The sequence below is a fragment of the Mobula hypostoma genome, chromosome 14 (genome assembly GCF_963921235.1).
Source record: "Mobula hypostoma chromosome 14, sMobHyp1.1, whole genome shotgun sequence".
NCBI lineage: Eukaryota > Metazoa > Chordata > Chondrichthyes > Myliobatiformes > Myliobatidae > Mobula > Mobula hypostoma.
In genome coordinates this window covers 41,271,734-41,298,363 of record NC_086110.1, presented here as the reverse complement: position 1 = coordinate 41,298,363, position 26,630 = coordinate 41,271,734, and the positions used below count along the sequence as shown (strand labels likewise).

Genomic DNA, 26,630 nt, shown 5'->3' with positions numbered 1-26,630 from the left:
TTTCTGAAGTCATCCATGCATTCTTAATTAGCATGGTTCTTGATTGGTAGGCTATCCGTTCTCAGTCCCTTAAAATATCGAGGGTTTAACACCTTTTCCAATAGCAATAATTTCTCTTTATCAGTTCCTGAAATATTTGAAGCTCACAACACAGTTATGCGATCCATTCTTTCTATAGACCTCATAGAGTTGTGTGTTTGTATCAAGGGGAACTATCCAGCATGGCATGATTAAAAAAAAAGATCTGTTTCATCGGCAATGGCATTTACACAAAATTTTTGAAGCAAGTCGGAGAGTTTTAGAAACATAGAAACATAGAAAACGTAGAGCACAATACAGGCCCTTCGGCCTGCAAAACTGTGCCAAATATGTCCTTGCCTGAGAAATTACCTGGGGTTACCCATAACCCTCTATTTTTCTGAGCTCCATGTACCTGTCCAGGAGTCACTTAAACGACCCTATCATTTTCACATCCACCACATACTCACCACTCTCTGCGTGAAAAAACTTACCCCTGACATCTGCTCTGTACCTGCTTCCAAGCAGCTTAAAACTGTGCCCTCTCGTGCTAGCCATTTCAGCCCTGGGAAAAAGCCACTGACTATCCACACGATCAGTGCCTCTCATCATCTTATACACCTCTATCAGTCACCTGTCATCCTCCGTCGCTCCAGTGAGAAAAGGCCGAGTTCACTCAACCTATTCTGAATGCATGCTCCCCAGTTTTGTAGGTTGCCATGCTTCTGCACTTACAGCATCAGCACTACCTTTCTCAGTATCCGACCATAAGAGCAGAATTAGGTCATTTGGCCCATCGAGTCTGCTTTGCCATTCAATTATAGGCTCATCCTTTTTTTTTCTCCTCCTCTACCCCACTCCCTGGCCTTCTCCCCATAACCTTTGATGCCAATCAAGAACCTATCAATCTCCGCCTTAACTACACCCAATGATCTAGCTTTACAGCTGCCTGTGGTAACAAATTCCACAAATGCACCACCCTCTGGCTAAAGGAATCTTTCTGCATCTGTTTTAAATGGACGCCCCTCTATCCTGAGCCCGTGCCCTCTTGTCCGAGACTCCTCACCATGGGAAACGTCCTTTCCACATCTACTCTGTCTAGGCCTTTCAACATTCAAAAGGTTTCAATGAGATTCACCCCCCCCCCATCCTCCTAAATTCCAGTGCGTACAGCCCCAGAGCCATCAAACATTCCTCGTACGATAACCCTTTCATTCCCAGAATCATCCTTGTGAACCTTCCTTGAACCCTTTCCAATGCTAGCACATCTTTTCCTAGATAAGGAGCCCAAAACTGTTCACAATACTCAAGGTGAGGCCTCACCAGTGCCTTATAAAGCCTCAGCATCACATCCCTGCTCTTGTATTCAAGACCTCTTGTAATGAATGGTCACATTGTATTCGCCTTCCTCACCATTGACTCAACCTGCAAGTTAGCCTTTAGGGTGTTCTGCAAAAAAAACAGTGCATGACCATGCATTTTCCAACATTGTATTTCATTTGCCACTTTCTTGTCCATTCTCTAATCTGTTGTCAGTTTTCAGCCTTCCTGTTTCCTTAGCACTACCTGCCCCTCCACCAATCTTCGTATCATCTGCAAATTGGGAACAAAGCCATCTATTCCATCATCTAAGTCATTGATCTACAGCATAAAAAGAAGCGGTCCCAACATGAACCCCTTTAGAACACCGCTAGTCTCTGGCAGCCAACCAGAAAAGGATCCTTTTACAGGTTTCCCCCGCCATCCAAAGGTAGAGCATTCTTATGAAATGGTTCGTAAGCCAGAAGGTTGTAAAGTGAAGAAGAAATTACCATTTATTTATATGGGAAAAATTTGTGAGCATTGGCAGACCAAAAAATAACCTACCAAATCACACATAATAACACATAAAACCTAAAATAACAGTAACATATAGTAAAAGCAGGAATGATAGATAAATGCACAGCCTATATAAAGTAGAAATACTTCTCTACAATCATTCCCTGCACTGTTCTCCATAGCGAAAATCTCACGCAAGCGCTCTCGGCAGAAACTCTCACGCAAGCGCTCTCGGCAAAAAGACTCTTTCCAGTAACCTTTAAGCTATGAAGCTGCCAAATCATACCAAATAACACATAAAAATACACAGCCTATATAAAGTAGAAATAATGTATGTACAGTGTAGTATCACTTACCGGAATTGGGAAGTCAGTGCCGAGCACACTGATGATGGTGTGTTAGGCTGAGTCGACGCAATCAGCAATCGCTTCTGATCTGGGCCGACATTTACTTGCTGGGCGGCACCTAATTAATGAGCTTGTTTATCTCGGCTTCTTTTCTTAAAGATGTGCTGGGTGCCTTCCGGCTACCGCCGCACTCTCCGTGAATCGGTATCTGTCCATGGCCTTGGGGTTGGGGTGGTGGGACACTGAGATGTCATCTGTTTCCATCAGGGAGGCAGGTCATCTTCTATGTCTACCTGCCTCGATGTCGAAGGTTGAGGTTCGTCGTCTGCTGTGGCTGATGTGGAAGGCTTGCTTGACTGCTTAGCCTCGCGCATTTTTCTATCATACAGTTCATTGTAAGCACTCAAGCCATCTTGCAAATATGCCCTAAACCGACATACCCTTTCAAAATGAAAGTCGTACTTTATCATTGCAGCGAAAATCTCACGCAGTTGCTTCACGTTCAGTTCCTGGGCGACTTCACTTTTGCTACTGAATTCGGTTTCGATTGTTATCCTTTCTACTTCCAATTGCATCAGTTCTTCATCTATCAGTTCTTGGTCATGGGATGCCAAAACCTCTTCAACATCATCTTTGTCAACTTCCACAAGGCAAACTCACTTTGTCCTTACTTCGTTCACCATGATCAAAACGCTTAATTATGTCTAGTTTTACGCTAAGTGCAACACCCTTATGAGCTCTTTTAGGCTTTTCCAATACCTTAGAACTCATCTTGCTAACGGCTGCTTACAGGCACATGTTTAAGCAATGCCGGCGAGAATGCAGTTCCGAATCCGGGGGAGGAGTGGCTGCTCGGGGCGCGCGCTGCTTTTTATCGCGCGCTGCTTTTCTCGTATCAGTGAAAACACCTTCTGTTAGCGAAAACAGGGAACTAATGTCGGTCTTTCGTAACTGAGGTTTTGTAAAGCGAACGTTCGAAAAGCGGGAGACACCTGTATTCCCAATCACTACCTCCTACTATTCAGCCATTGCTCTAACCATGCTAGTAACTTCCGTGTAATACAGTGGGTTCTTAACTTGGTAAGCAGCCTCATGTGTGGCACCTTATCAGAGGTCTTCTGAAAATCCAAATATACAACATCTACGACATCCCCTTTATCTATCCTATTTGTAATCTCTTCAAAAAATTCCAAAAGGTTCGTCAGGAAAAGGTTCCAAAAGGTTCCTTAAGGAAACCATGTTGACTTTATCCTATCTTGCCCTGTGTCATCAAGTACCCCAAAATCTCATCCTTTACAATTAACTCCATCTTTGCAACCACTGAGATCAGGCTAACTGGCCTATTATTTCCTTTCTACTGCCTCCTTCCTTCCTTTCTTAAAAAGTGGAGTGACATTTGTAATTTTCCAGTCCTCTGGAACCATGGAAGAGTCCAATGATTCTTGAAAGATCATTACTAATGCATCCACAATCTCTTTCAGAACCCTAGGGTGCAGTTCACCTGCTCAGAGTGACTTATGTACCTTGAGGTCTTTTAGTATTTTGAGCACCCTCTCCCGTGAAATAGTAACTGCACTCACTTCTCTCCCTCCTAAGCAGATATACTGTTTTGGATACTGTTGGGGGAGATGTCTCATCAGGGGAAGGCAACAGCAGCCGAGTTCATGGCACCATGGGTGGCTCTGTGGCACAGGAGGGAAGGAAAAGGAGTGGGAGAGCTATAGTGATAGGGGATTCGATTGTAAGGGGAAAAGATAGGCGTTTTTGCGGCCGCAAATGAGACTCCAGGAGGGTATGTTGCCTCCCTGGTGCAAGGGTCAAGGATGTCTCTGAGTGGCTGCAGGACATTCTGGAGTGGGAGGGTGAACAGCCAGTGGTCGTGGTGCACATTGGTACCAACGATATAGGAAAAAAACGGGATGAAGTCCCACAAGGTGAATTTAGGGAGTTAGGAGATAAACTAAAAAGTAGGACCACAAAGGTAATAATCTCTGGATTACTACCAGTGCCACGTGCTAGTCAGAGTAGAAAGAGGAGGATATATCAGATGAATACATGGCTTGAAAAATGGTGCAAGGGGGAGGGATTCAAATTTCTGGGGCATTGGAACCAGTTCTGGAGGAGGTGGGACCGATACAAACAGGACGGTCTACACCTGGGCTGGACTGGAACCAATGGCCTCGGGGGAGCGTTTGCTACTGTTGTTCAGGAGGATTTAAACTAATGTGGCAGGGGGATGGGAACGAGTGTGGAGACACAGAGGGGTGTAAAATGAGGGTAGAAGCAAAAAGTAGTAAGGTGAAAAGTAAAAGTGGCAGGCCGGCAAATCCAGGGCAAAAATCAAAAAGGGCCACTTTTCAACATAATTGTATAAGGGCTAAGAGTGTTGTAAAAGCAAGCCTGAAGGCTTTGTGTGTCAATGCAAGGAGCATTCGTAACAAGGTGAATGAATTACAAGTGCAGATTGTTAATAATGGATATGATATAGTTGGGATTACAGAGACATGGCTCCAGGGTGACCAAGGATGGGAGCTTAATATTCAGGGATATTCAATATTCAGGAGGGGTAGACATGAAAGAAAAGGAGGTGGGGTGGCATTGCTGGTTAGAGAGGAGATTAACGCAATAGAAAGGAAGAACATTAGCCGACAGGATGTGGAATCGATATGGGTAGAGCTGCATAACACTAAGGGGCAGAAAACGCTGGTGGGAGTTGTGTACCTAACAGTAGTAGTGAGGTTGGGGATGGCATTAAACAGGAAATTAGAAATGCATGCAATAAAGGAACAGCAGTTATAATGGGTGACTTCAATCTACATATAGATTGGGTGAACCAAATTGGTAAGGGTGCTGAGGAAGAGGATTTCTTGGAATGTATGCGGGATGGTTTTCTGAACCAACATGTTGAGGAACCAACTAGAGAGCAGGCCATTCAAGACTGGGTATTGAGCAATGAGGAAGGGTTAATTAGCAATCTTGTCGTGAGAGGCCCCTTGGGTAAGAGTGACCATAATATGGTGGAATTCTTCATTAAGATGGAGAGTGACATAGCTAATTCAGAAACAAAGGTTCTGAACTTAAAGAAGGGTCACTTTGAAGGTATGAGACGTGAATTAGCTAAGATAGACTGGCCAATGATGCTTAAAGGGTTGATGGTGGATATGCAATGGCAAGCATTTAATGATCGCATGGATGAACTACAATTGTTCATCCCAGTTTGTTCATCCCAGTTTGTTCATCCCAGTTTGGCAAAAGAATAAACCAGGGAAGGTAGTGCACCTGTGGTTGACAAGGGAAATTAGGGATAGTATCAATTCCAAAGAAGAAACATACAAATTAGCCAGAAAAAGCGGCACACCTGAGGACTGGGAGAAATTCAGAGTCCAGCAGAGGAGGACAAAGGGCTTAATTAGGAAAGGAAAAAAAGATTATGAGAGAAAACTGGCAGGGAACATAAAAACTGACTGTAAAAGCTTTTATAGATATGTGAAAAGTAAAAGATTAGTTAAGACAAATGTAGGTCCCTTACAGTCAGAAACAGGTGAATTGATCATGGGGAGCAAGGACATGGCAGACCAATTGAATAACTACTTTGGTTCTGTCTTCACTAAGGAGGACATAAATAATCTTCTGGAAATAGTAGGGGACAGAGGGTCCAGTGAGATGGAGGAACCGAGGGAAATACATGTTAGCAGGGAAGTGGTGTTAGGTAAATTGAAGGGATTAAAGGCAGATAAATCCCCAGGGCCAGATGGTCTGTATCCCAGAGTGCTTAAGGAAGTAGCCCAAGAAATAGTGGATGCATTAGTGATAATTTTTCAAAACTCATTAGATTCTGAACTAGTTCCTGAGGATTGGTACATTGCTTTTGGTACATTGGCCTTTAATAATCAAAGTATTGAGTATAAGAGCTGGAATGTTGTGATGAGGTTGTATAAGGCATTGGTGAGGCCGAATCTGGAGTATTGTGTTCAGTTTTGGTCACCAAATTACAGGAAGGATATAAATAAGGTTGAAAGAGTGCAGAGAAGGTTTACAAGGATGTTGCCGGGACTTGAGAAACTCAGTTACAGAGAAAGGTTGAATAGGTTAGGACTTTATTCCCTGGAGCGTAGAAGAATGAGGGGAGATTTGACAGAGGTATATAAAATTATGATGGGTATAGATAGAGTGAATGCAAGCAGGCTTTTTCCACTGAGGCAAGGGGAGAAAAAGACCAGAGGACATGGGTTAAGGGTGAGGGGGGAAAAGTTTAAAGGGAACATTAGCGGGGGCTTCTTCACACAAAGAGTGCTGGGAGTATGGAATGAGCTGCCAGACAAGGTGGTAAATGCGGGTGCTTTTTTAACATTTAAGAATAAATTGGACAGATACATGGATGGGAGGTGTATGGAGGGATATGGTCCATGTGCAGGTCAGTGGGACTAGGCAGAAAATGGTTCGGCATAGCCAAGAAGGACCAAAAAGCCTGTTTCTGTGCTGTAGTTTCTATGGTTTTCTATGGATTGGAGGGTGGCTAATGTAACCCCGCTTTTTAAAAAAGGAGGGAGAGAGGAACCGGGGAATTATAGACCGGTTAGTCTAACATTCGTGGTGGGGAAAATGCTAGAGTCAGTTATCAAAGATGTGATAACAGCACATTTGGAAAGCGGTGAAATCATCGGACAAAGTCAGCATGGATTTGTGAAAGGAAAATCATGTCTGACGAATTTCATAGAATTTTTTGAGGATGTAACTTGTAGAGTCGATAGGGGAGAACCAGTGGACGTGGTATACTTGGATTTTCATAAGGCTTTTACAGGAGATTAGTGTGCAAACTAAAGCACACGGTATTGATGTGGATAGAGAGTTGCTTGGCAGCCAGGAGGCAAAGAGTGGGAATAGATGGGACCTTTTCAGAATGGCAGGCAGTGACTAGTGGGGTACCGCAAGGCTCAGTGTTGGGACCCCAGTTGTTTACAATATATATTAATGACTTAGAAGAGGGAATTAAATGCAGCATCTCCAAATTTGCAGATGACATGAAGCTGGGCGGCAGTGTTAGCTGTGAGGAGGATGCTAAGAGGATTCAGGGTGACTTGGATAGGTTAGGTGAGTGGGCAAGTTCATGGCAGATGCAATTTAATGTGGATAAATGTGAGGTTATCCACTTTGGTGGCAAGAACCGGAAAGCAGGTTGTTATCGGAATACGCAAACACGAGGAATTCTGCAGATGCTGGAAATTCAAGCAACACACATCAGAGTTGCTGGTGAATGCAGCAGGCCAGGCAGCATCTCTAGGGAGAGGTACAGTCGACTTTTCGGGCCGAGACCCTTCGTCAGGACTAACTGAAGGAAGAGATAGTAAGAGATTTGAGAGGGGGAGGGGGAGATGCAAAATGATAGGAGAAGACAGGAGGGGGAGGAATGTCCAGACTACAACAACACCCCCCTTATCAGTGGGTTTCCCCACCTCCCCCTCGTACCCCATTCGTTATTTATTTATATACACATGTTCTTTCTCTCTCTCTCCTTTTTCTCCCTCTGTCCTCTGACTATACCCCTTGCCCATCCTCTGGGTTCTTCCCCCCTCCCCCTTTTCCTTCTCCCTGGGCCTCTTGTCCCATGATCCTTTCATATCCCTTTTGCCAATCAACTGTCTAGCTGTTGGCTCCATCCCTCCTCCTCCTGTCTTCTCCTATCATTTTGGATCTCCCCCTCCCCCTCCCACTTTCAAATCTCTTACTAGCTCTTCCTTCAGTTAGTCCTGACGAAACATCGACTGTACCTCTTCCTAGAGATGCTGTCTGGCCTGCTGCGTTCACCAGCAACTTTGATGTGTGTTGCTTGTTATTATCTGAATGGTGGCCGATTAGGAAAAGGGGAGGTGCAACGAGACCTGGGTGTCATTATACACCAGTCATTGAAAGTGGGCATGCGGGGGACTTCCGGTAGCGCTCATGGAGTGAAGTCGCGTTCTTGACTCGCTCCATTACCTCTGAGTTTTTTTTCTCTATGGTCAGCTATACTTTAATTAACTATTAAGGCATCAACTCTTACAATACTTTGAATTAAACTGAATTCTTCGACAACTGGATGATACTTAGATCTGCTATGTCTAAGAACGGGAAAAACGGCAAGGATGGTAAACCTCCGGTTAAACCGAAAGCTACGGATTTCCCCCCGAATGAATCACCGGTGACTTTGAAAGCGATATCGGAGTTAATTCAGAGGGAAATTTCAACCTCTGTTAGGGAGATGATTCGTACGGAAATTGCAGGCTCTGTTAAAGACCTGATTCATACGGAAATCTCAACTAATCTCCAGAAAATTGCCGATTCAATGGATAAGATGCAAACATTTATTGCGGAACATCAGTCGGCTATATCTGATCTTCAAAAATTCGCGCAACAAAGTGAGCTTAAGATGGGGAAAATCGAGGAAACAATTAATGTAATGAAGAAGAAACTTGACTTTCTGACTTTTAAAAACTCTGACTTGGAATCTAGAATGCGACGGCAGAATTTACGAATGATTGGGGTACGGGAAGCTGTAGAATCTAACAACCCCATGAAGTATTTCTCTCAACTTTTAAAAGATGCATTCCCTACTGTATTTCCTGACCAACTACCGCTACTGGATCGTGTTCACAGAATCCCATCATACTCGTCTAGGTCAGATAGACCTAGGCATGTTATCTTACGTTTTCATTACTTTCAAGACAAGGAGAGACTGTTTCGATTCGCTCGATCTAAAGGTTTCATCGATTTTTCGGATCTTAGGTTCCGATTCGTGGAAGATTTCAGTAAACCAATCTGGGACCAACGGGTTCGCTACAGATCTGTGATGTCGGAATTCTATAAGATGGATTTAAGACCAGCGCTGCTGTACCCTGCACGTCTAAGGATTCGCATGTCAGATGGAGTCCTTCGTTTTTTTGATTCTCCATCGGATGCCCAGAGTTATCTGGATCAACTTTTACCTTCAACATCTTAATTGCTATCTTTTTTAATTATCTCCGTTGATCGGAGGCTGTGAATTGGTTGGTTTTAACTTTTTCGTGCCCTATTTGGGCAGAAAAGTTTATTTTTGATTTCTTAATATGGTTGCTAAACTTTCTTTTCAACTGCGTCATTTCTTTCTTTTCCCAGGGGATTCTGGGTGGTTACTTTTTGTCATCTTACGTATTTCCTGTGTGGCCTTAAATTTTGTAGTTTTTTTTTAAATTTTATTCTGTTTTGCTTTTTATAACCACTTTATGTCAATAATCTTATTTTTTTTTGTTGCTGTGTTTATTCATGGGTTTGGGGTTTATTGTGGTTTTTTTTAATATATATTTTCTGGCTTTTGTTCTGTTGTGTGTGTATTTTAATTGAGTTACCTTTTTTTTACTTTTTTTACTGTTTTACATTTAGCTGATCTTTTTCATATTTATACCTTTTTTTTTAGGGAGCGTATACCGGAAGTCATGGGGGTAGTTTTAGCGCTTGCTTCTTTCGGGCGGGTCTGCTTTAGATTTTGCCTTGGGGTCTTGGGGCGGAGGGGTGGTGGGAGGGGCTTCACGTTTTAGTTTGTTTCTCTTTGGGCTATATACATTATTGAAGTACTGGTTGCGTCCTTTTTCCCGGTATCTTTCGTATGTTCTGTTTCCTCTCCGGGTTTGTGGGTCGCGCCTATCGTCAATCCTCCTTGTTGTGGGTTGACTTTAGGATTTATGGAGTCTATTATTAATTTTGTCTCCTGGAATACTAACGGTCTTAATCATCCTATTAAAAGGAAGAAAGTTTTTAAAGTGTTCTGGAGACTTAAGGCACAAATTTTATTTTTACAAGAGACCCATGTACGGAGGGGGGACAGACTACGTTTTTTCAAATTCTGGAAGGGACAACAATTTCATTCGAACTCCAATGCTAAGATTCGAGGCGTCTCTATTTTTATTGATTCCTCAGTTACTTTTATACAACAGGATATTATTTCTGATCCGAATGGTAGAATTTTATTGGTTAGTGGTTTACTATTTAATAAAAAAGTAGTTTTGGTTAATGTTTATGCTCCTAATATGGATTGTCCGGAATTTTATAAATCATTGTTTAATCAGTTTCCGAATTTGAACGAGTTTTCATTGATCTGGGGCGGAGATCTTAATACCTGTTTGTCTCCAGCTTTGGACCGTTCGGCTCCTTTACGGACCTTACCTAATAAATCTGCAAACTTGATTAATTTTTTCCTTTCTGATTCTGGGTCGACGGACATTTGGCGTTTTCTGCATCCTCAGGAAAAAGATTTTTCCTTTTTTTCACATGTTCATCATTCCTATTCAAGAATTGATTATTTTTTTATTGATTCTCGTCTTATTCCTTCAGTGATTAAATGTGATTATGATTCTATAACCATTTCGGATCATGCTCCACTTAAGCTTTCTATTAAAATTATGGCCAATATACCAAATAATAGACAATGGCGTTTTAATTCACTGTTGCTTCAGGACTCGGACTTTGTTAATTTCATGAATGAACAGATTGAGCTTTTTTTTACAATTAACCATACAGAAGATATTTCGGTTAACACTCTTTGGGACACTTTTAAGGCCTATATTCGGGGTCAGATTATTTCGTATTCTGCTGCTTTGAGGAAGAAACAGAAGCAGGAGGAGATGGTAATTGTGGACAAGATTAAAGAAATTGATAAGAAATATGTTATGGCTCCTTCTGAGGAGTTATACAAACAAAGAACTGAACTTCAAATGGAACACAGTTTACTACTCTCGTCCTCGATTGTAAACCAATTAAAGAAAACAAGAAGTGACTTTTATGTTCACAGTGACAAAATTGGCAAGCTGCTGGCTAATCAATTGAAATCTAATTATGTTAAATCTCAAATCAATCAGATTTATAACCAAAATGATCGATTGATACTGGATCATGTGGGGATTAATCAAACCTTTTGTGATTTTTATTCTTCTTTATATCAATCAGAGTCTCCTCGAGATTCTAAATATATGAATGATTTTTTAGATAAGTTAGACTTCCCTCAGATTTCACAGGATATGTCTTCTTTATTAGATACTTCCATTACAATGGATGAGATTAAGAATGTTATTTTTTCTATGAATCTGGGGAAAGCTCCTGGCCCGGATGGGTTTACCGTTGAATTTTATAAATGTTTTGCTTCTTTATTGATTCCTTGGCTCTGTAGGGTTTTTGAGGCTTCTCTGAAACTTGGTAAACTTCCTGAATCTTTTAATAGAGCATCAATTTCTCTAATACTAAAGAAGGATAAAGACCCTGCTCAATGTGCATCTTATAGACCAATATCTTTATTAAATGTTGATTCTAAAGTTTTTTCTAAGTTATTAGCAAATAGACTAGAAAAAGTACTTCCTTCTATTATTTCGGAAGACCAAACGGGTTTTATTAAAGGTCGTTACTCTTTTTATAACATTCGTACATTGTTAAATATTGTTTATACTTCCTCACAAAATGTTCCTGAGTGTGTTGTTTCTTTAGATGCCGAGAAAGCTTTTGATAGAGTAGAATGGCCTTATTTATTTAAAGTGCTTGAAATGTTTAATTTTAGCTTGAAATTTATATCCTGGATTAAACTGTTATATCATTCCCCTGTAGCCTCGGTTTGTACTAACTCTTTAAACTCACCTTTTTTTCCTCTCTTTCGTGGTACTCGACAAGGCTGTCCTCTTAGTCCCCTATTATTTGATATTGCATTAGAACCTCTTGCAATTGCTATTCGAGAATCTTCAAATATTACTGGGATAACTCGGGGATTAAAGTCCCATAAATTATCACTCTATGCTGATGATTTACTTTTATATATTTCTAATCCTGAGAAATCTATTCCTGCTGTTTTAGAGTTATTAGCACAATTTGGTTTTTTCTCAGGTTATAAATTAAATCTTAGTAAGAGTGAACTTTTTCTGATTAATAAACATCTTCCCTTATATTATAAATTTCCATTTAAATTGATTAATAATTATTTTTCATATCTTGGGATTAAAATTACTTGTAAATACAAAGATTTATTTAAGATTAACTTTTTACCATTAATAGACCATATTACTCAACTTTCATCTAAATGGTTTCCCTTATATTTAACTTTGATTGGTCGTATTAATGCAGTTAAGATGTTTTTTTTGCCAAAATTTTTATATGTGTTTCAGGCATTACCAATTTTCGTTCCAAAATCTTTCTTTGATAAAGTTGACTCTAAAATTTCTTCATTTATTTGGCAGAATAAGAATCCGAGACTGGGTAAAATACATTTACAGAAAGAGAGATGGAGGTTTAGCATTACCTAACTTTAGATTCTATTATTGGGCTATTAATATTCGACATATGAAATTTTGGTTACTTGACCAGGACATACTATCTATTCCTAAATGGGTAGCATTGGAATTACAATCTGTTCAGGGTTATACACTTGGCTCTATTTTAGGCTCCTCTCTCCCTTTTGATTCGAAACGCCTTAAGCAGGTCTCTAACCCGATAGTTAAATATGCCTTGCGCATCTGGTTTCAATTCAGAAAATTTTTTGATCTTAATCAATTCGGGTTAGCGATTCCTATTTTAGGTAACATATTTTTTCCTCCCTCCTTTACGGATCGCGCTTTTCAAACTTGGAAGACTAAGGCTATTTTACGGTTTTTGGATTTATTTTTAGATGGTTCCCTTATGTCTTTTGAACAATTATCTAATAAATATAACTTATCAAGAATACATTTTTTTAGATATTTACAAGTTAGAAATTTCCTAAGTACTATACTTTCTTCCTTTCCAATGCTTCCTCCTACATATATTTTAGATTCGATAATTAACCTCAATCCATGTCAGAAAGGTGCATCGGCTATGATTTATAACATTATTATGAAACTTAGGAAAGCTCCATTTGATAAGATTAGGGTAGATTGGGAACAGGAATTGGGGCTTACCATTTCTGTGGATGATTGGGGGCAGATTTTACAATTAGTTAATACTTCCTCTATTTGTGCTAAACATTCCCTAATTCAATTTAATGTGGTTCATAGAGCACATATGTCCAAAGATAAGTTAGCGCGTTTTTACTCGCATATTAATCCTTTCTGTGATAGATGTTCGGGGCAGATAGCCTCTTTAACTCATATGTTTTGGTCTTGCCCTACTTTGGAAACTTTTTGGAGAGATATTTTTAATATTATTTCTAAGGTATTAAATATAGACATCTCTCCTCACCCTATTACTGCTATCTTTGGACTACCTAAAATTTCTAGTAATCTTTCCCCTTCAGCCCGTAGAATGATTGCATTTCTTACTTTAATGGCGAAAAGATGTATTTTACAACATTGGAAAGAACTTAATGCTCCAACTACCTTTTTTTGGTTTTCTCAGACGATTTTATGTTTGAATTTGGAGAAAATTAGAAGTAACCTTTATGATTCTTCATTTAAATTTGAACAGATTTGGGGACCTTTTATTCGATATTTTCATTTAATGTAATATTTACCCTTCTTGTTTTTTTTTCACTGTTTTTAATGGAGGTCGGGATTGAGGACGTGATTTTAAGTTTAACTCTGTTTGGTTTCAAGTTAGCCCATTGCTTTGCCTTGCTTTTAGTTAGTTGCACGGTGGGTTTTTTTTTGGGGGGGTTTTTCTTCTTTTTTTCCATTGATATATATAAAATTTAGTATACTATTATGTTATCTTGGTTTCTTATGTTTAAATTACATTGTTTGTAGTATTTTTTTTTGGTATTGATACCTTTTGGAATTTTATTATACTTTAACATTGTATTAATGTTTATATGGCTTACCTTTTTTGTATACTTACTCAATAAAAAGATTTAAAAAGAAAAGAAAGAAAGTGGGCATGCAGGTACAGCAGGCGGTGAAAAAGGCAAATGGTATGCTGGCATTCAAAGCAAGAGGATTCGAGTACAGGAGCAGAGAGGTACTACTGCAGTTGTACAAGGCCTTGGTGAGACCACACCAGGAATATTGTGTGCAGTTTTGGTCCCCTAATCTGAGGAAAGACATTCTTGCCATAGAGAGAGTACAAAGAAGGTTCACCAGATTGATTCCTGGGGTGGCAGGACTTTCATATGATGAAAGACTGCATCAACTAGGCTTATACTCGCTGGAATTTAGAAGATTGAGGGGGAATCTTATTGAAACATATAAAATCCTAAAAGGAATGGACAGGCTAGATGCAGGAAGATTGTTCCTGATGTTGGGGAAGTCCAGAACGAGGGGTCACAGTTTGAGGATAAAGGGGAAGCCTTTTAGGATCGAGATGAGGAAAAACTTCTTCACACAGAGCTTGGTGAATCTGTAGAATTCTCTGCCACAGGAAACAGTTGAGGCCAGTTCATTGGCTATATTTAAGAGGGAGTTAGATATGGCCCTTGTGGCTAAATGGATCAGGGGATATGGAGAGAATGCAGGTACAGGGTTCTGAGTTGGATGATCAGCCATGATCATACTGAATGGTGGTGCAGGCTCAAAGGGTTGAATGGCCTACTCCTGCACCTATTTTCTATGTTTCTACACCGTTCAACATCTGGCACCCTGCTGTTGTCTTCCACAGTGAAGAATGATGCAAAATACTTACTTAGTTCATCTGCCATCTCCTAATACCATGTAATTATTTCTCCGGCCTCATTTTCTAGCGGTCCTGTATACACTCTTATCTCTCTTTTATTTTTTATATACTTGAAAAAGCTTTTTCTATCCACCTTGATATTGTTTGCTAGCTTGCTTTCCTATTTCATCTTTTCCCTCCTAATAATTCTTTTAGTTGCTTCCTGCAGGCTTTTAAAAGCTTCCCAATCCTCCATCTTCCCACTAATTTTTGCTTTGTTGTGAGCCCTGTCTTTTGCTTTGATTTCCCTTGTCAGCCACTGTGTACTATTTTGCCATTTGAGTATTCTTTGTTTTTTGGAATACATCTATCCTGCATCTTCCTCATTTTTCCCTGAAACTCAAGCATTTGCTGCTCTGCTGTCATCTCTGCCAACATCTCCTTCCAATTTATTGACCAACTCCTCTCATACCACTGTAATTTCCTTTACTCCACTTTACTGCTCTGCCGGACTGTTGATCTGACCCAAAAGACCCAAACAATTCAAGTGTCCAGGAGATGTGGTTATGAGTATGCAAACACAACTAAGTAACTTGAGCCTAATTTATTTATAATAAACTAGAAAGCACATGTAAACCACTCTAAATACTATGTAGTAAGTTACAAAGATTTCCACAAAGCTTTTACGACTCATGATTCTTATCCTCTACTTAGTTGTCGCTGTTGTCATGGGAACACTGAATTCCAACTTGTGAAACCACCCTAGGTCTGGATGCTAGGCACTGATTGATCGCGATTCTTTGGTCTAGGTGAATTTCCAAGAATCATGCAAAAGGTACCCCACTAAATAGGAGTTCCATAAGCATAGCTAGACGTGCAGTGACAGCCTAATTCTTTGTTCTCTTGTTCACATGCCAACAACTGGGTATGGTTTCTTTCATTCAAACAACTGATGTTCATCAACAGGCATCCTGAGCCAAGGAAAGGATCCAGCTGCTGTCAGCAAACACTAGACATTAACAAAACTGCAGTATTAAACTTGCACAGACACTTTAACACCTTCCATGCTGCGAGTTCACAAAGAGTTAAAGTGTCACTTGGGGCTGTTCCGACATCCAGCTAATATTTCACAAAATTTAATACACCACAACATACTCCATCTGTCCCTGTATTTTGAACCTTTTCATTTTTGAGAAATGAATAATTGAACCTGGTTGTTTTATTTTTATTTTTATTTTTATCTATGAAGGATGAAATCCCAATATCGATAAGCAGTGAAATGACTGATGTTTCTTCCGATGATGTGACATCCATTACTCGGATACATGAACCAAAATCTGGACAAGGTAAATACTAAATTACTAAAAGTACATTGTACCCCTCATGTTTAGAAGTGGTAACCCTTCTGATTTTCCAGAAATTGTAAGTGTATGGTATTCTGCCTATGACGGTCTAATGATTATATCATATTTAATAGAAATAATCGCAGTGTTTCACATAGGGATTCGTTGAAATGATTCTGAAATACTGCTCTAACTATTTGAATTATGCAAGAGAATGTATTATTTGCTCCCTTTGGTTGTTATGCTTTATTAAGACTGAATTGTATGGTTTGGAAAACATGATATGCCTAGTGCTTGAAGGCAACACCCAGGCTGTACAGAGCAGTAGGAGAAAGTAAGAAACATCGAAGGGATTGTTAGGAGATGCCAGTTTTGTAGATGTAGGAAGATATTACCCAGAGAAGAAATATGTTCAGGAGCTATTATAAGAGGACAGTGAGGGAAGAAGTGCATGTAAAACAAAAGCTAGTTTTTTATGTTGCACTTTCTGTTGAATGAACACTTGGATAATGTGCTTCATGGCTGATAAATTAGTCTTCAGTGTATGGGGAAACATAGCAAAGGTTCCATAAATGTAACATGTATGCAGATCTTATTTTTGGTAATGTCATTTGAGGGAAATATTAGCCAGTTTCCTAAATTCACGGTGAGTTTCTACAGAGGTCGAAGCAAGCAGCTGAGAAGGAGTGAAGAAATCGGGTAGAAAAAGTCGTTTTTTTTTTAAACACTGCTCGGGGAGAAGGGTCTGCACTGCGCAGGCGCGTGACGTAGCGCGCCAAGGTTTAAAAAGAGAAATTTTCAACGGTTCTTGTTTTAGTCGAAGCAAGCAGCTGAGAAGGAGTGAAGAAATTGGGTAGAAAAAGTCGTTTTTTTTTTAAACACTGCTCAGGGAGAAGGCTCTGCACTGCACAGGCGCGTGACGTAGCGCGCCAAGGTTTTAAAAAGCAGACCACCATATACAGCGGCCATCGTTGTAGCGGCCATCGTCGGAGTGGACTGAGTCAGAGTGGGACGGCTTTGGCTCAAACTGGCTTCGGCAAGAACAGGCAGAGGCCAGGGTAGGTTCCGGTAAGTTTTTTGTTCAGATTGTTTAGTGCAGTGAGAATGCCAGGCAGGATGTTGGAATGCTCCTCTTGCAGGATGTGGGAAGTCAGAGAGCCCTCCGGTGTCCCTGACAACGACACCTGCAAGAAATGCATCCAGCTGCAGCTCCTGACAAACCGCGTTAGGGAACCGGAGCAGGAGCTGGATGACCTGCGGATCATTCGGGAGAATGAGGAGATTATAGATCATAGCTACAGGGAGGTAGTTACGCCAAAGGAGCAGAGGACAGGAAATTGGGTCACTGTCAGGCGAGGGAAGAGGAAAGGGCAGGCAGAGCAGGGTTCCCCTGTGGCCATTCCCCTCAACAACAAGTATACCGCATTGGATACTGTTGCGGGGATGAGTTACCTGGGACTAGCTGCAGTAGCCGGATCTCTGGCACTGAGTCTGGCTCTGCAGTGCAGGAGGGAGGGGGGAGAAAGAGGAGAGCAGTAGTGATAGGGGACTCGATAGTTAGAGGTGCAGATAGAAGGTTCTGTGGTCGTGACAGAGAATCCAGGATGGTTTGTTGCCTCCCAGGTGCCAGGGTCAAGGATGTATCTGATCGATTGCATGACATTCTGAAGTGGGAGGGTGAGCAGCCAGATGTCGTGGTGCACATCGGTACCAATGACATAGCAAGGAAGAGTGAGGAGGTCCTGGAGAGTGAGTATAGAGAGCTTGGTAGGAAGTTGAAAAGCAGGACCTCAAGGGTGGTAATCTCAGGATTGCTACCTGTGCTAGGTGCCAGTGAGGGTAGGAATAGGATGCTCTGGAGAAGGAACAAGTGGCTGAGGAACTGGTGTAGGGGGCAGGGTTTCAGATTTCAAGATCATTGGGACCTCTTCTGGGGCAGGTGGGACCTGTACAAGAGAGACGGGTTACACTTGAACCACAGGGGGACCAATATCCTTTCAGGGAGGTTTGTTAGTGCTATTGGGGAGGCTTTAAACTAGATTTGCAGGGGGATGGGAACCAGAGTGCCAGAGCTGACAGTGTGGCTGGGGTGAAAATAAATGATGTTGAAAGTTCAAGCAAATCCGCTAATAGAAAGGTTGTGAGTGGTGGTAAAAATCTTCTGAGGTGTATATATTTCAATGCTAGGAGTATTGCGGGGAAGGCGGATGAGTTGAGGGCGTGGATTGACACGTGGAATTATGATGTTGTAGCAATTAGTGAAACTTGACTACAGGAGGGGCAGGACTGGCAACTTAATATTCCGGGGTTCCGCCGATGTTTCAGATGTGATCGAGGCAGAGGAATGAAAGGTGGGGGAGTAGCATTGCTTGTTAGGGAAAATATTACAGCAGTGCTCAGGCAGGACAGATTAGAGGGCTTGTCTACTGAGTCCTTATGGGTGGAGCTGAGAAACAGGAAAGGTATGGCCACATTAGTGGGATTGTATTACAGACCACCCAATAGTCAACGAGACTTGGAAGAGCAAATCTGCAGAGAGATAGCAGGCAACTGCAGGAAACATAAAGTTGTGGTGGTATGGGATTTTAATTTTCCATACATTGATTGGGACTCCCATACTGTTAGGGGTCTAGATGGTTTAGAGTTTGTAAAATGTGTTCAGGAAAGTTTTCTAAATCAATATATAGAGAGACCAACTAGAGGGGATGCAATATTGGATCTCCTGTTAGGTAACGAATTAGGACAAGTGACAGAAGTCTGTGTAGGGGAGCACTTTGGTTCCAGTGATCATAACACCATTAGTTTCAATTTGTTCAGGGACAAGGATAGATCTGGTCCTAGGTTTGAGGTTCTGAACTGGAAGAAGGCCAAATTTGAAGAAATGAGAAAGGATCTAAAAAGCGTGGATTGGGACAGGTTGTTCTCTGGCAAAGATGTGATTGGTAGGTGGGAAGCCTTCAAAGGGGAAATTTTGAGAGTGCAGAGTTTGTATGTTCCTGTCAGGATTAAAGGCAAATTGAATAGGAATAAGGAACCTTGGTTCTGAAGGGATATTGCAACTCTGATAAAGAAGAAGAGGGAGTTGTATGACATGTATAGGAAACAGGGGGTAAATCAGGTGCTTGAGGAGTATAAGAAGTGCAAGAAAATACTAAGAAAGAAATCAGGAGGGCAAAAAGAAGACATGAGGTTGCCTTGGCAGTCAAAGTGAAGGATAATCCAAAGAGCTTTTACAAGTATATTAAGAGCAAAAGAATTGTAAGGGATAAAATTGGTCCTCTTGAAGATCAGAGTGGTCGGCTTTGTGCAGAACCAAAGGAAATGGGGGAGATCTTAAATAGGTTTTTTGCGTCTGTATTTACTAAGGAAGCTGGCATGAAATCTATGGAATTGAGGGAATCAAGTAGTGAGACCATGGAAACTGTACAGATTGAAAAGGAGGAGGTGCTTGCTGTCTTGAGGAAAATTAAAGTGGATAAATCCCCGGGACCTGACAGAGTGTTCCCTCAGACCTTGAAGGAGACTACTGTTGAAATAGCGGGGGCCCTGGCAGAAATATTTAAAATGTCGCTGTCTACGGGTGAAGTGCTGGGGATTGGAGAGTGGCTCATGTTGTTCCGTTGTTTAAAAAAGGATCAAAAAGTAATCCGGGAAATTATAGGCCGGTGAGTTTAACGTCAGTAGTAGGTAAGTTATTGGAGGGAATACTGAGAGACAGAATCTACAAGCATTTGGATAGACAGGGGCTTATTAGGGAGAGTCAACATGGCTTTGTGCATGGTAGGTCATGTTTGACCAATCTGTTGGAGTTTTTCGAGGAGGTTACCAGGAAAGTGGATGACGGGAAGGCAGTGGATATTGTCTACATGGACTTCAGTAAGGCCTTTGACAAGGTCCCACATGGGAGGTTAGTTGGGAAAATTCAGTCGCTTGGTATACATGGAGAGGTGGTAAATTGGATTAGACATTGGCTCGATGGAAGAAGCCAGAGAGTGGTGGTAGAGAATTGCTTCTCTGAGTGGAGGCCTGTGACTAGAGGTGTGCCACAGGGATCAGTGCTGGGTCCATTGTTATTTGTCATCTATATCAATGATCTGGATGATAATGTGGTAAATTGGATCAGCAAGTTTGCTGATGATACAAAGATTGGAGGTGTGGTAGACAGTGAGGAAGGTTTTCAGAGCCTGCAGAGGGACTTGGACCATCTGGAAAAATGGGCTGAAAAATGGCAGATGGAGTTTAATACTGACAAGTGTGAGGTATTGCACGTTGGAAGGACAAACCAAGGTAGAACATACAGGATTAATGGTAAGGCACTGAGGAGTGCAGTGGAACAGAGGGATCTGGGAATACAGATACAAAATTCCCTAAAAGTGTCGTCACAGGTAGATAGGGTCATAAAGAGAGCTTTTGGTACATTGGCCTTTATTAATCGAAGTATTGAATATAAGAGCTGGAATGTTATGATGAGGTTGTATAAGGCATTGGTGAGGCTGAATCTGGAGTATTGTGTTCAGTTTTGGTCACTAAATTACAGGAAGGATATAAATAAGGTTGAAAGAGTGCAGAGAAGGTTTACAAGGATGTTGCCGGGACTTGAGAAACTCAGTTACAGAGAAAGGTTGAATAGGTTAGGACTTTATTCCCTGGAGCATAGAAGAATGAGGGGAGATTTGATAGAGGTATATAAAATTGTGATGGGTATAGATAGAGTGAATGCAAGCAGGCTTTTTCTACTGAGGCAAGGGGAGAAACAGACCAGAGGACATGGGTTAAGGGTGAGGGGGGAAAAGTTTAAAGGGAACATTAGTGAGGGCTTCTTCACACAGAGAGTGGTGGGAGTATGGAATGAGCTGCCAGACAAGGTGGTAAATGAGGGTTCTTTTTTAACATTTAAGAATAAATTGGACAGATACATGGATGGGAGATGTATGGAGGGATATGGTCCGTGTGCAGGTCAGTGGGACTAGGCAGAAAATGGTTCGGCACAGCCAAGAAGGGCCAAAAGACCTATTTCTGTGCTGTAGTTTCTATGGTTCTATGGTTCTAGGTTGTATTGAGAGCATCCTGAGCAGCTGCATCACTGCCTGGTTCAGAAATTGCACCATCTCGGATCGCAAGACCCTGCAGCGGATAGTGAGGTCAGCTGAGAGGATCATCGGGGTCTCTCTTCCCACCATTACAGACATTTACACCACACGCTGCATCTGCAAAGCAAACAGCATTATGAAGGACCCCACGCACCCCTCATACAAACTCTCCTCCCTCCTGCCATCTGGCAAAAGGCACCGAAGTATTCGGGCTTTCACGACCAGACTATGTAACAGTTTCTTCCCCCAAGTCATCAGACTCTCAACACCCAGAGCCTGGACTGACATCAACCTACTGCCCTCTACTGTGCATATTGTCTTGTTTATTACTTACTGTAATGCCTGCACTGTTTTGTGCACTTTATGTGGTCCTGGGTAGGTCTGTAGCCTAGTGTAGTTTTTTTGTGTTGTTTTTTTACATAGTTCAGTGTAGTTTTTGTATTGTTCATGTAGCACCATGGTCCTGAAAAACGTTGTCTCGTTTTTACTGTATACTGTACCAGCAGTTATGGTCGAAATGACAATAAAAAAAGTGACTTGACTTCTACAGGTATAACATTGCACACTGTAAGAGTTGATTCTGGGAAAAATACTGTTTAAAGTTGCAATTGATAAATAGAACCCTCTAATGATCCCTCTCATCCGTCCAACAATCTCTTTGACCTTCTGCCATTAGGTAGGAGATACCTTAGCATTAGGTCAATAACCGTTAAGATAGGAAACAGTTTCTTCTTCCTGGCTGTAAGACTTCTGAACCTGCCACCACCCAGGACTCATCACACATGAAGTGCAAGTAATGTTATGCTGTTTACTTTTTAACTTGTTTTGTAAATGCATCTTACTATTTGTTAATTTGCTTGTGGTAATATTACTTTATGTGCTTTATGTGTTATGTGTGTGAGTTATATGTACTGTGTTGTTCACCTTGGTCTGGAGGAACATTATTTCGTTTGATGGTATACATATGTAGGGTTGAATGATAATGAATTGATCTTGAACAAATACTGCTGCAATGCGATGGTATATTCAGACCTTTATGTAAGGTTGGAATTCTTAATTTTCAACTCTAAGAGAGCTTGATATTTAGTAAAGCAAAGTTGATATATGCAAAGTCATTAATTTCAAATTTATAGATCCAGGAGAGGAAGATTTGGAACAGAATGGGTAGAAAGGAAGATGAGATTTTCTATATCATTAATTACTCTGACACTGATCAGGAAAGGGAGTTCCCAAACTTTTTTAATGCCGTGGACCAATACCATTAACTGAAAAGTCTGTGGACCCCGGACTGGGCAAGTTTTAGAATATTTCTCTGGAACAGGGTCCACAGACCCCTCAGTTAATGATACAGGTCCATGGAGTAAAAAAAAGCATAGGAACCCCTGCTAGAAGATTGTAGCCATGAGGAAACATTGGATAAGCTGGTTATTTTGGAACAGTGAAGGCAGAGAGAACTTAATTGTGACATGTAAAATAGTGAAGACGAATTGGGTCCTTCATATTTGTTTTTTTTTGTTTAATGATACAGCACAATAACAGACCCTTTTGGCCCATCTCTCCCACGTTGTCCAATTACACCCATGTGACAAATTAACCTATTAACCTGTGGAGGAAACCCATGCTGGTCGTGGGGAGAATGCACAGACTCCTTACAGATGGTGACAGGAATTGAACCTGGGTCACAGGCACTGTAATAGCATTGAGTGAACCAGCACACAACTCTGCCACCCTTAATGACTTTATTCTACGGCCTCTGTTCTTGGCTTGGCCTCTGTTTAGTTTATGCCTGTTATATAATCCCTGTCTAAGAGGCAAGTCATTAATGTGACCTGCATTTAAGTTCTTTGTGATTGGACTTTAGAAAAGGGTTAGTCATGGACATGGAAACATTGAAATCTTAGCTGATCACTACTTCAGTCATTTCCTATGCTTATTGCACTAACTTCTTATTTTTTAAAGAATTGGCAGACACTTAGGCACTGATTCTATGACCTATAGCCTCTCTTTCAAGGATTCTTTACAACTCATGATCTTAGTATTATTTTATTTGCAGTTTGTCTTTTGCACATTGTTTGTCAGTCTTTGTTTATGTAGTTTTTTAAAAATAAATTCTATTGTATTTTATTTTGTATAAATGCCTGTAAGAACACGAATCTCAAAGTACTAAATGGTACGTACTTCAATAATAAATTTACTTTGAATTTTCAAGCCGCCAACTGTCCTTGACATTCATTGAAGCCAACGGCTTGTCTTGCAAAGCTATCACTGACATTGAACATTTATGACTATCTTTGTATTCATAAACACTTGAAATTATTTCTGCCTCATCAAAACATAACATTTTATAGAAACAGATAAAAAAGAAATCCTTTCAAATGAAGAAAAATAAACACAGGAGATTCTGTAGGTGCTAGAAATCCAGAGTATCTTGCACAAAATGCTAGAGGAACTCAGTAGGTCAGGCAGCATTTGTGGAAAGGAATAAAGAGTCAACATTTCAGGCTGAGATCTTTCATCAGGACGAATGAAAATATACATGCATTGTAACTTTCAAGGAAGTGGAGGTGTTGAACTGTAAATGACCATTTTTGTCATAATTACTCTTCAAGATGGTGACGTGTTCAGTTGCAGTGGTCACTGCAGCTCCAACTAATGGTGTAATTGTACGCCCTTTCTCTTTCTCTTTCTCATGATTGCAAGACACTGTTGGTAAGAACACCAAGTCTACCTTACTAGTGAGTTGTTGGACATCACGTGACCTCAGTCACATGGGCTAATTGTGTACTGTGGGTGGCCTGCTACAGCTGTCCAGGGGAGATGCCCTTCGAAGTGGTGCACATGGAAACGCAAACGAGGAAAGCTTGCTGGTATTCGTGGAAGACTGAAGGTGAAACCCTTCAGGTCTGCTCTCCTGTCAATTCTGCTTTTGATTGTTCCATCACTAGAAAATAAACTAGACTACCTTCACTTGATGCTGAATCAGCATGAGATACACGCTCATTCTGACAGAAATGTGGCTCCAGGATACCATCCTTGAAGCAGTCATCCAGCTGGAGAGTTACTTCTCTTATTGGGCTGACAGAATTTTTTGCATGGGTGGGGCTTGGGGATTAAGAGTTTGATGTTTTAGCTGCTGTGACTGAGTAGATGATCTGTTAGTTTTTGTGTGAGGGAGGGTTTGGTGTATTTGGGGGCTTATGAGTTTTTTCTTTTTCATCCAGGAAATGGGAGTTGATGCCTTTTCTTTCAACAACGTTCATGGTTTTTCTGTATTTCATGGCTAGCTGGAGAAGACAGATCTCAGAATTGTATTCTGTGTACATATTTTGATACTGTTTTCAAATGTTTTTATTGTGAAGCAACATCAGCTTAACCACAACCGACAAATGTCCTAAAGTACAAAGCTTCTTTTTCCTTTTTTTCTTATAACAACATAATGAAAGTCAAATGAATGTATGTGTAGTAAACAAGCAAAAAGCAAAGGAAACTCTACCACCCCGTACATACTTTGATAATAAAATGAATCTTTGAACCTTTGCCACGGAAGTTCATTGCTATTGTGATTGTGGCTATATACATCCCCTCCCCCACACTGTGCCAATGCTGGGGAAGTGCTACGTGAGCTCTGTGGTGCCATCAGTAACTTGCAAACCACACACCCCAATGGTTTCTTTATTGTTGGTGGTTACTTCAACCATGCCAACTTAAAAACAGTCCTGCCTACATTTTGTCAGCATGTTGACTTTCCTGCCAGAGGTGAGAACGCATTCGACCTGGTACCTGGTTTATATCAACATCCCTCGTGCATGCAAAGCTGCACCCCTTCCCCAAGTCTGATTCTCTGATCACTTTTCTGTTACGATAATTCCTGCATACCGACCACTGTTTAAATGTGTCAATCCAGTTCAAAGGGAGATAAGGTCCTGACCAGAAGGATCAACTTCAGCATTATGGGCCTGTTTTGAAAACACGGTCTGGGGGATGTTCAGGGAGGCAGCTACCTCTGACCATCACATTAACATTAATGAATATGTGAGATCTGTGGCAGGCTACATAGATGTGCATTGAGGATCTCACTGTTACTAAGCACATCCATGTGAGGGCAAATCAGAAGCCATGGCTGACAGCTGAGGTCTGGGCATGGCTGAGAGATTGGGATGCTGCCTTCAGATCGGGGGATAAGACAGCACTCGGGTCAGCAAGAGCTCCATCAGGAAGGCAAAATGGTATTATTCACAGAGAACATGCAGCCACTTCTGTGAGACCAGAGACATGAAGTGCGTGTGGCAGGGCATTGAGAGCATCATGGACTACAAGTCCACCCTATATGTCAACGACAGTGACACACTGGAAATGTATTCATGGATGAAAATGCAAAAGTGGTAGCACAGGAAAAAGTAAAAGAAAAACATGTACAGCGAACCCAACAACTGAAATTGTGCAAACAAAGTTGAAATCTGTATCACAGACAAACATACAAAGTATTCCACAAATGCAAGCTTGATACTGTAACCAGAAGAAGTGGATCTGGATGGAGAATGATGGTTAAGCAGTGATGAAGTGTGGAGAAACAGCACTAGTCATAGACAAGCAGCTCCAATTGCGTTGCTTCCATATCTGGCCTGCAGATACACTCCCTAGGACCTATTGGAGTGCAAAAGATGATCAGCACAATGGTGGTGGAATCCAAAGATCAGGATACGTGCTCGACAAATGTTTGAAAGATGCACGACATGCCAGGAAATGAATCCTAAAGCAATGGAAAAGCTCCTGCCCCACCTGGTCCAGTTTTACATTTACAAACAAACTACATTTCTTTACCAAAGTGTCAAGGACACTCAGGTGTACTGGTAATAGAGGAAAGGTTTTCAGGATGGGTAGAAGGTATTCCAGCAAGGAAAGCTACTGTCACACATGCGGCAAAAACTCTGATCCAAGACTACATTCCTAAGTGGGGATTGCCGTGTCTCATCAACTCCGACCAAGGAACACATTTCACTGGGAGTGTTTGTCAGGAATGATGTCAATAGATGAACATTGAATAGTCTTTTCACTGGCCACATCACTCCGAGTCATCGGGGCAAGTTGAATGAATGAATGGAACTGTCAGACAACGGTTAAGTATTATGAAGGTGGTCTACCATGGTGTACAGTTCTTCCTATGATCTTGTGTAACGTCAGAGCAACCCCAAACAAGAAAACTAAATAATTCTGTTTGAAATTGTAACAAAACATCCTGTGTCTTTGCTGGGAGCCCTCAATCTCAGGCAGGTTTATATACACATTATGCCAGACAATTTAGTTAACTATTTTGTGAAATTTACTCAAGTTGTACAGTCTGCTTCTCAAAAAATTTCTGCCATTTGGAGTGATTCAATAGAAGAAGGATACATCCTGATTCCTTGTGAGTTGGTCCTGATTGAGAAACTGCAAAAGGATCCACTGGGATCAGGGTGGGAAAGTCCTTA

The 26,630-nt window shown here is 41.1% G+C and overlaps 1 protein-coding gene across 2 annotated transcripts in view; it reads left to right on the top strand.

The window, feature by feature from the left end:
• The window catches only part of cep89 (centrosomal protein 89), a 189,762-nt gene that overhangs the window by 37,732 nt on the left and 125,400 nt on the right, over positions 1 to 26,630 (top strand). For both annotated transcript variants that reach the window (XM_063066992.1, XM_063066991.1), the window contains exon 5: positions 15,979 to 16,075. In XM_063066992.1, the coding sequence (XP_062923062.1) occupies positions 15,979 to 16,075 (97 nt within the window). The remainder of the gene's footprint in view (positions 1 to 15,978; positions 16,076 to 26,630) is intronic.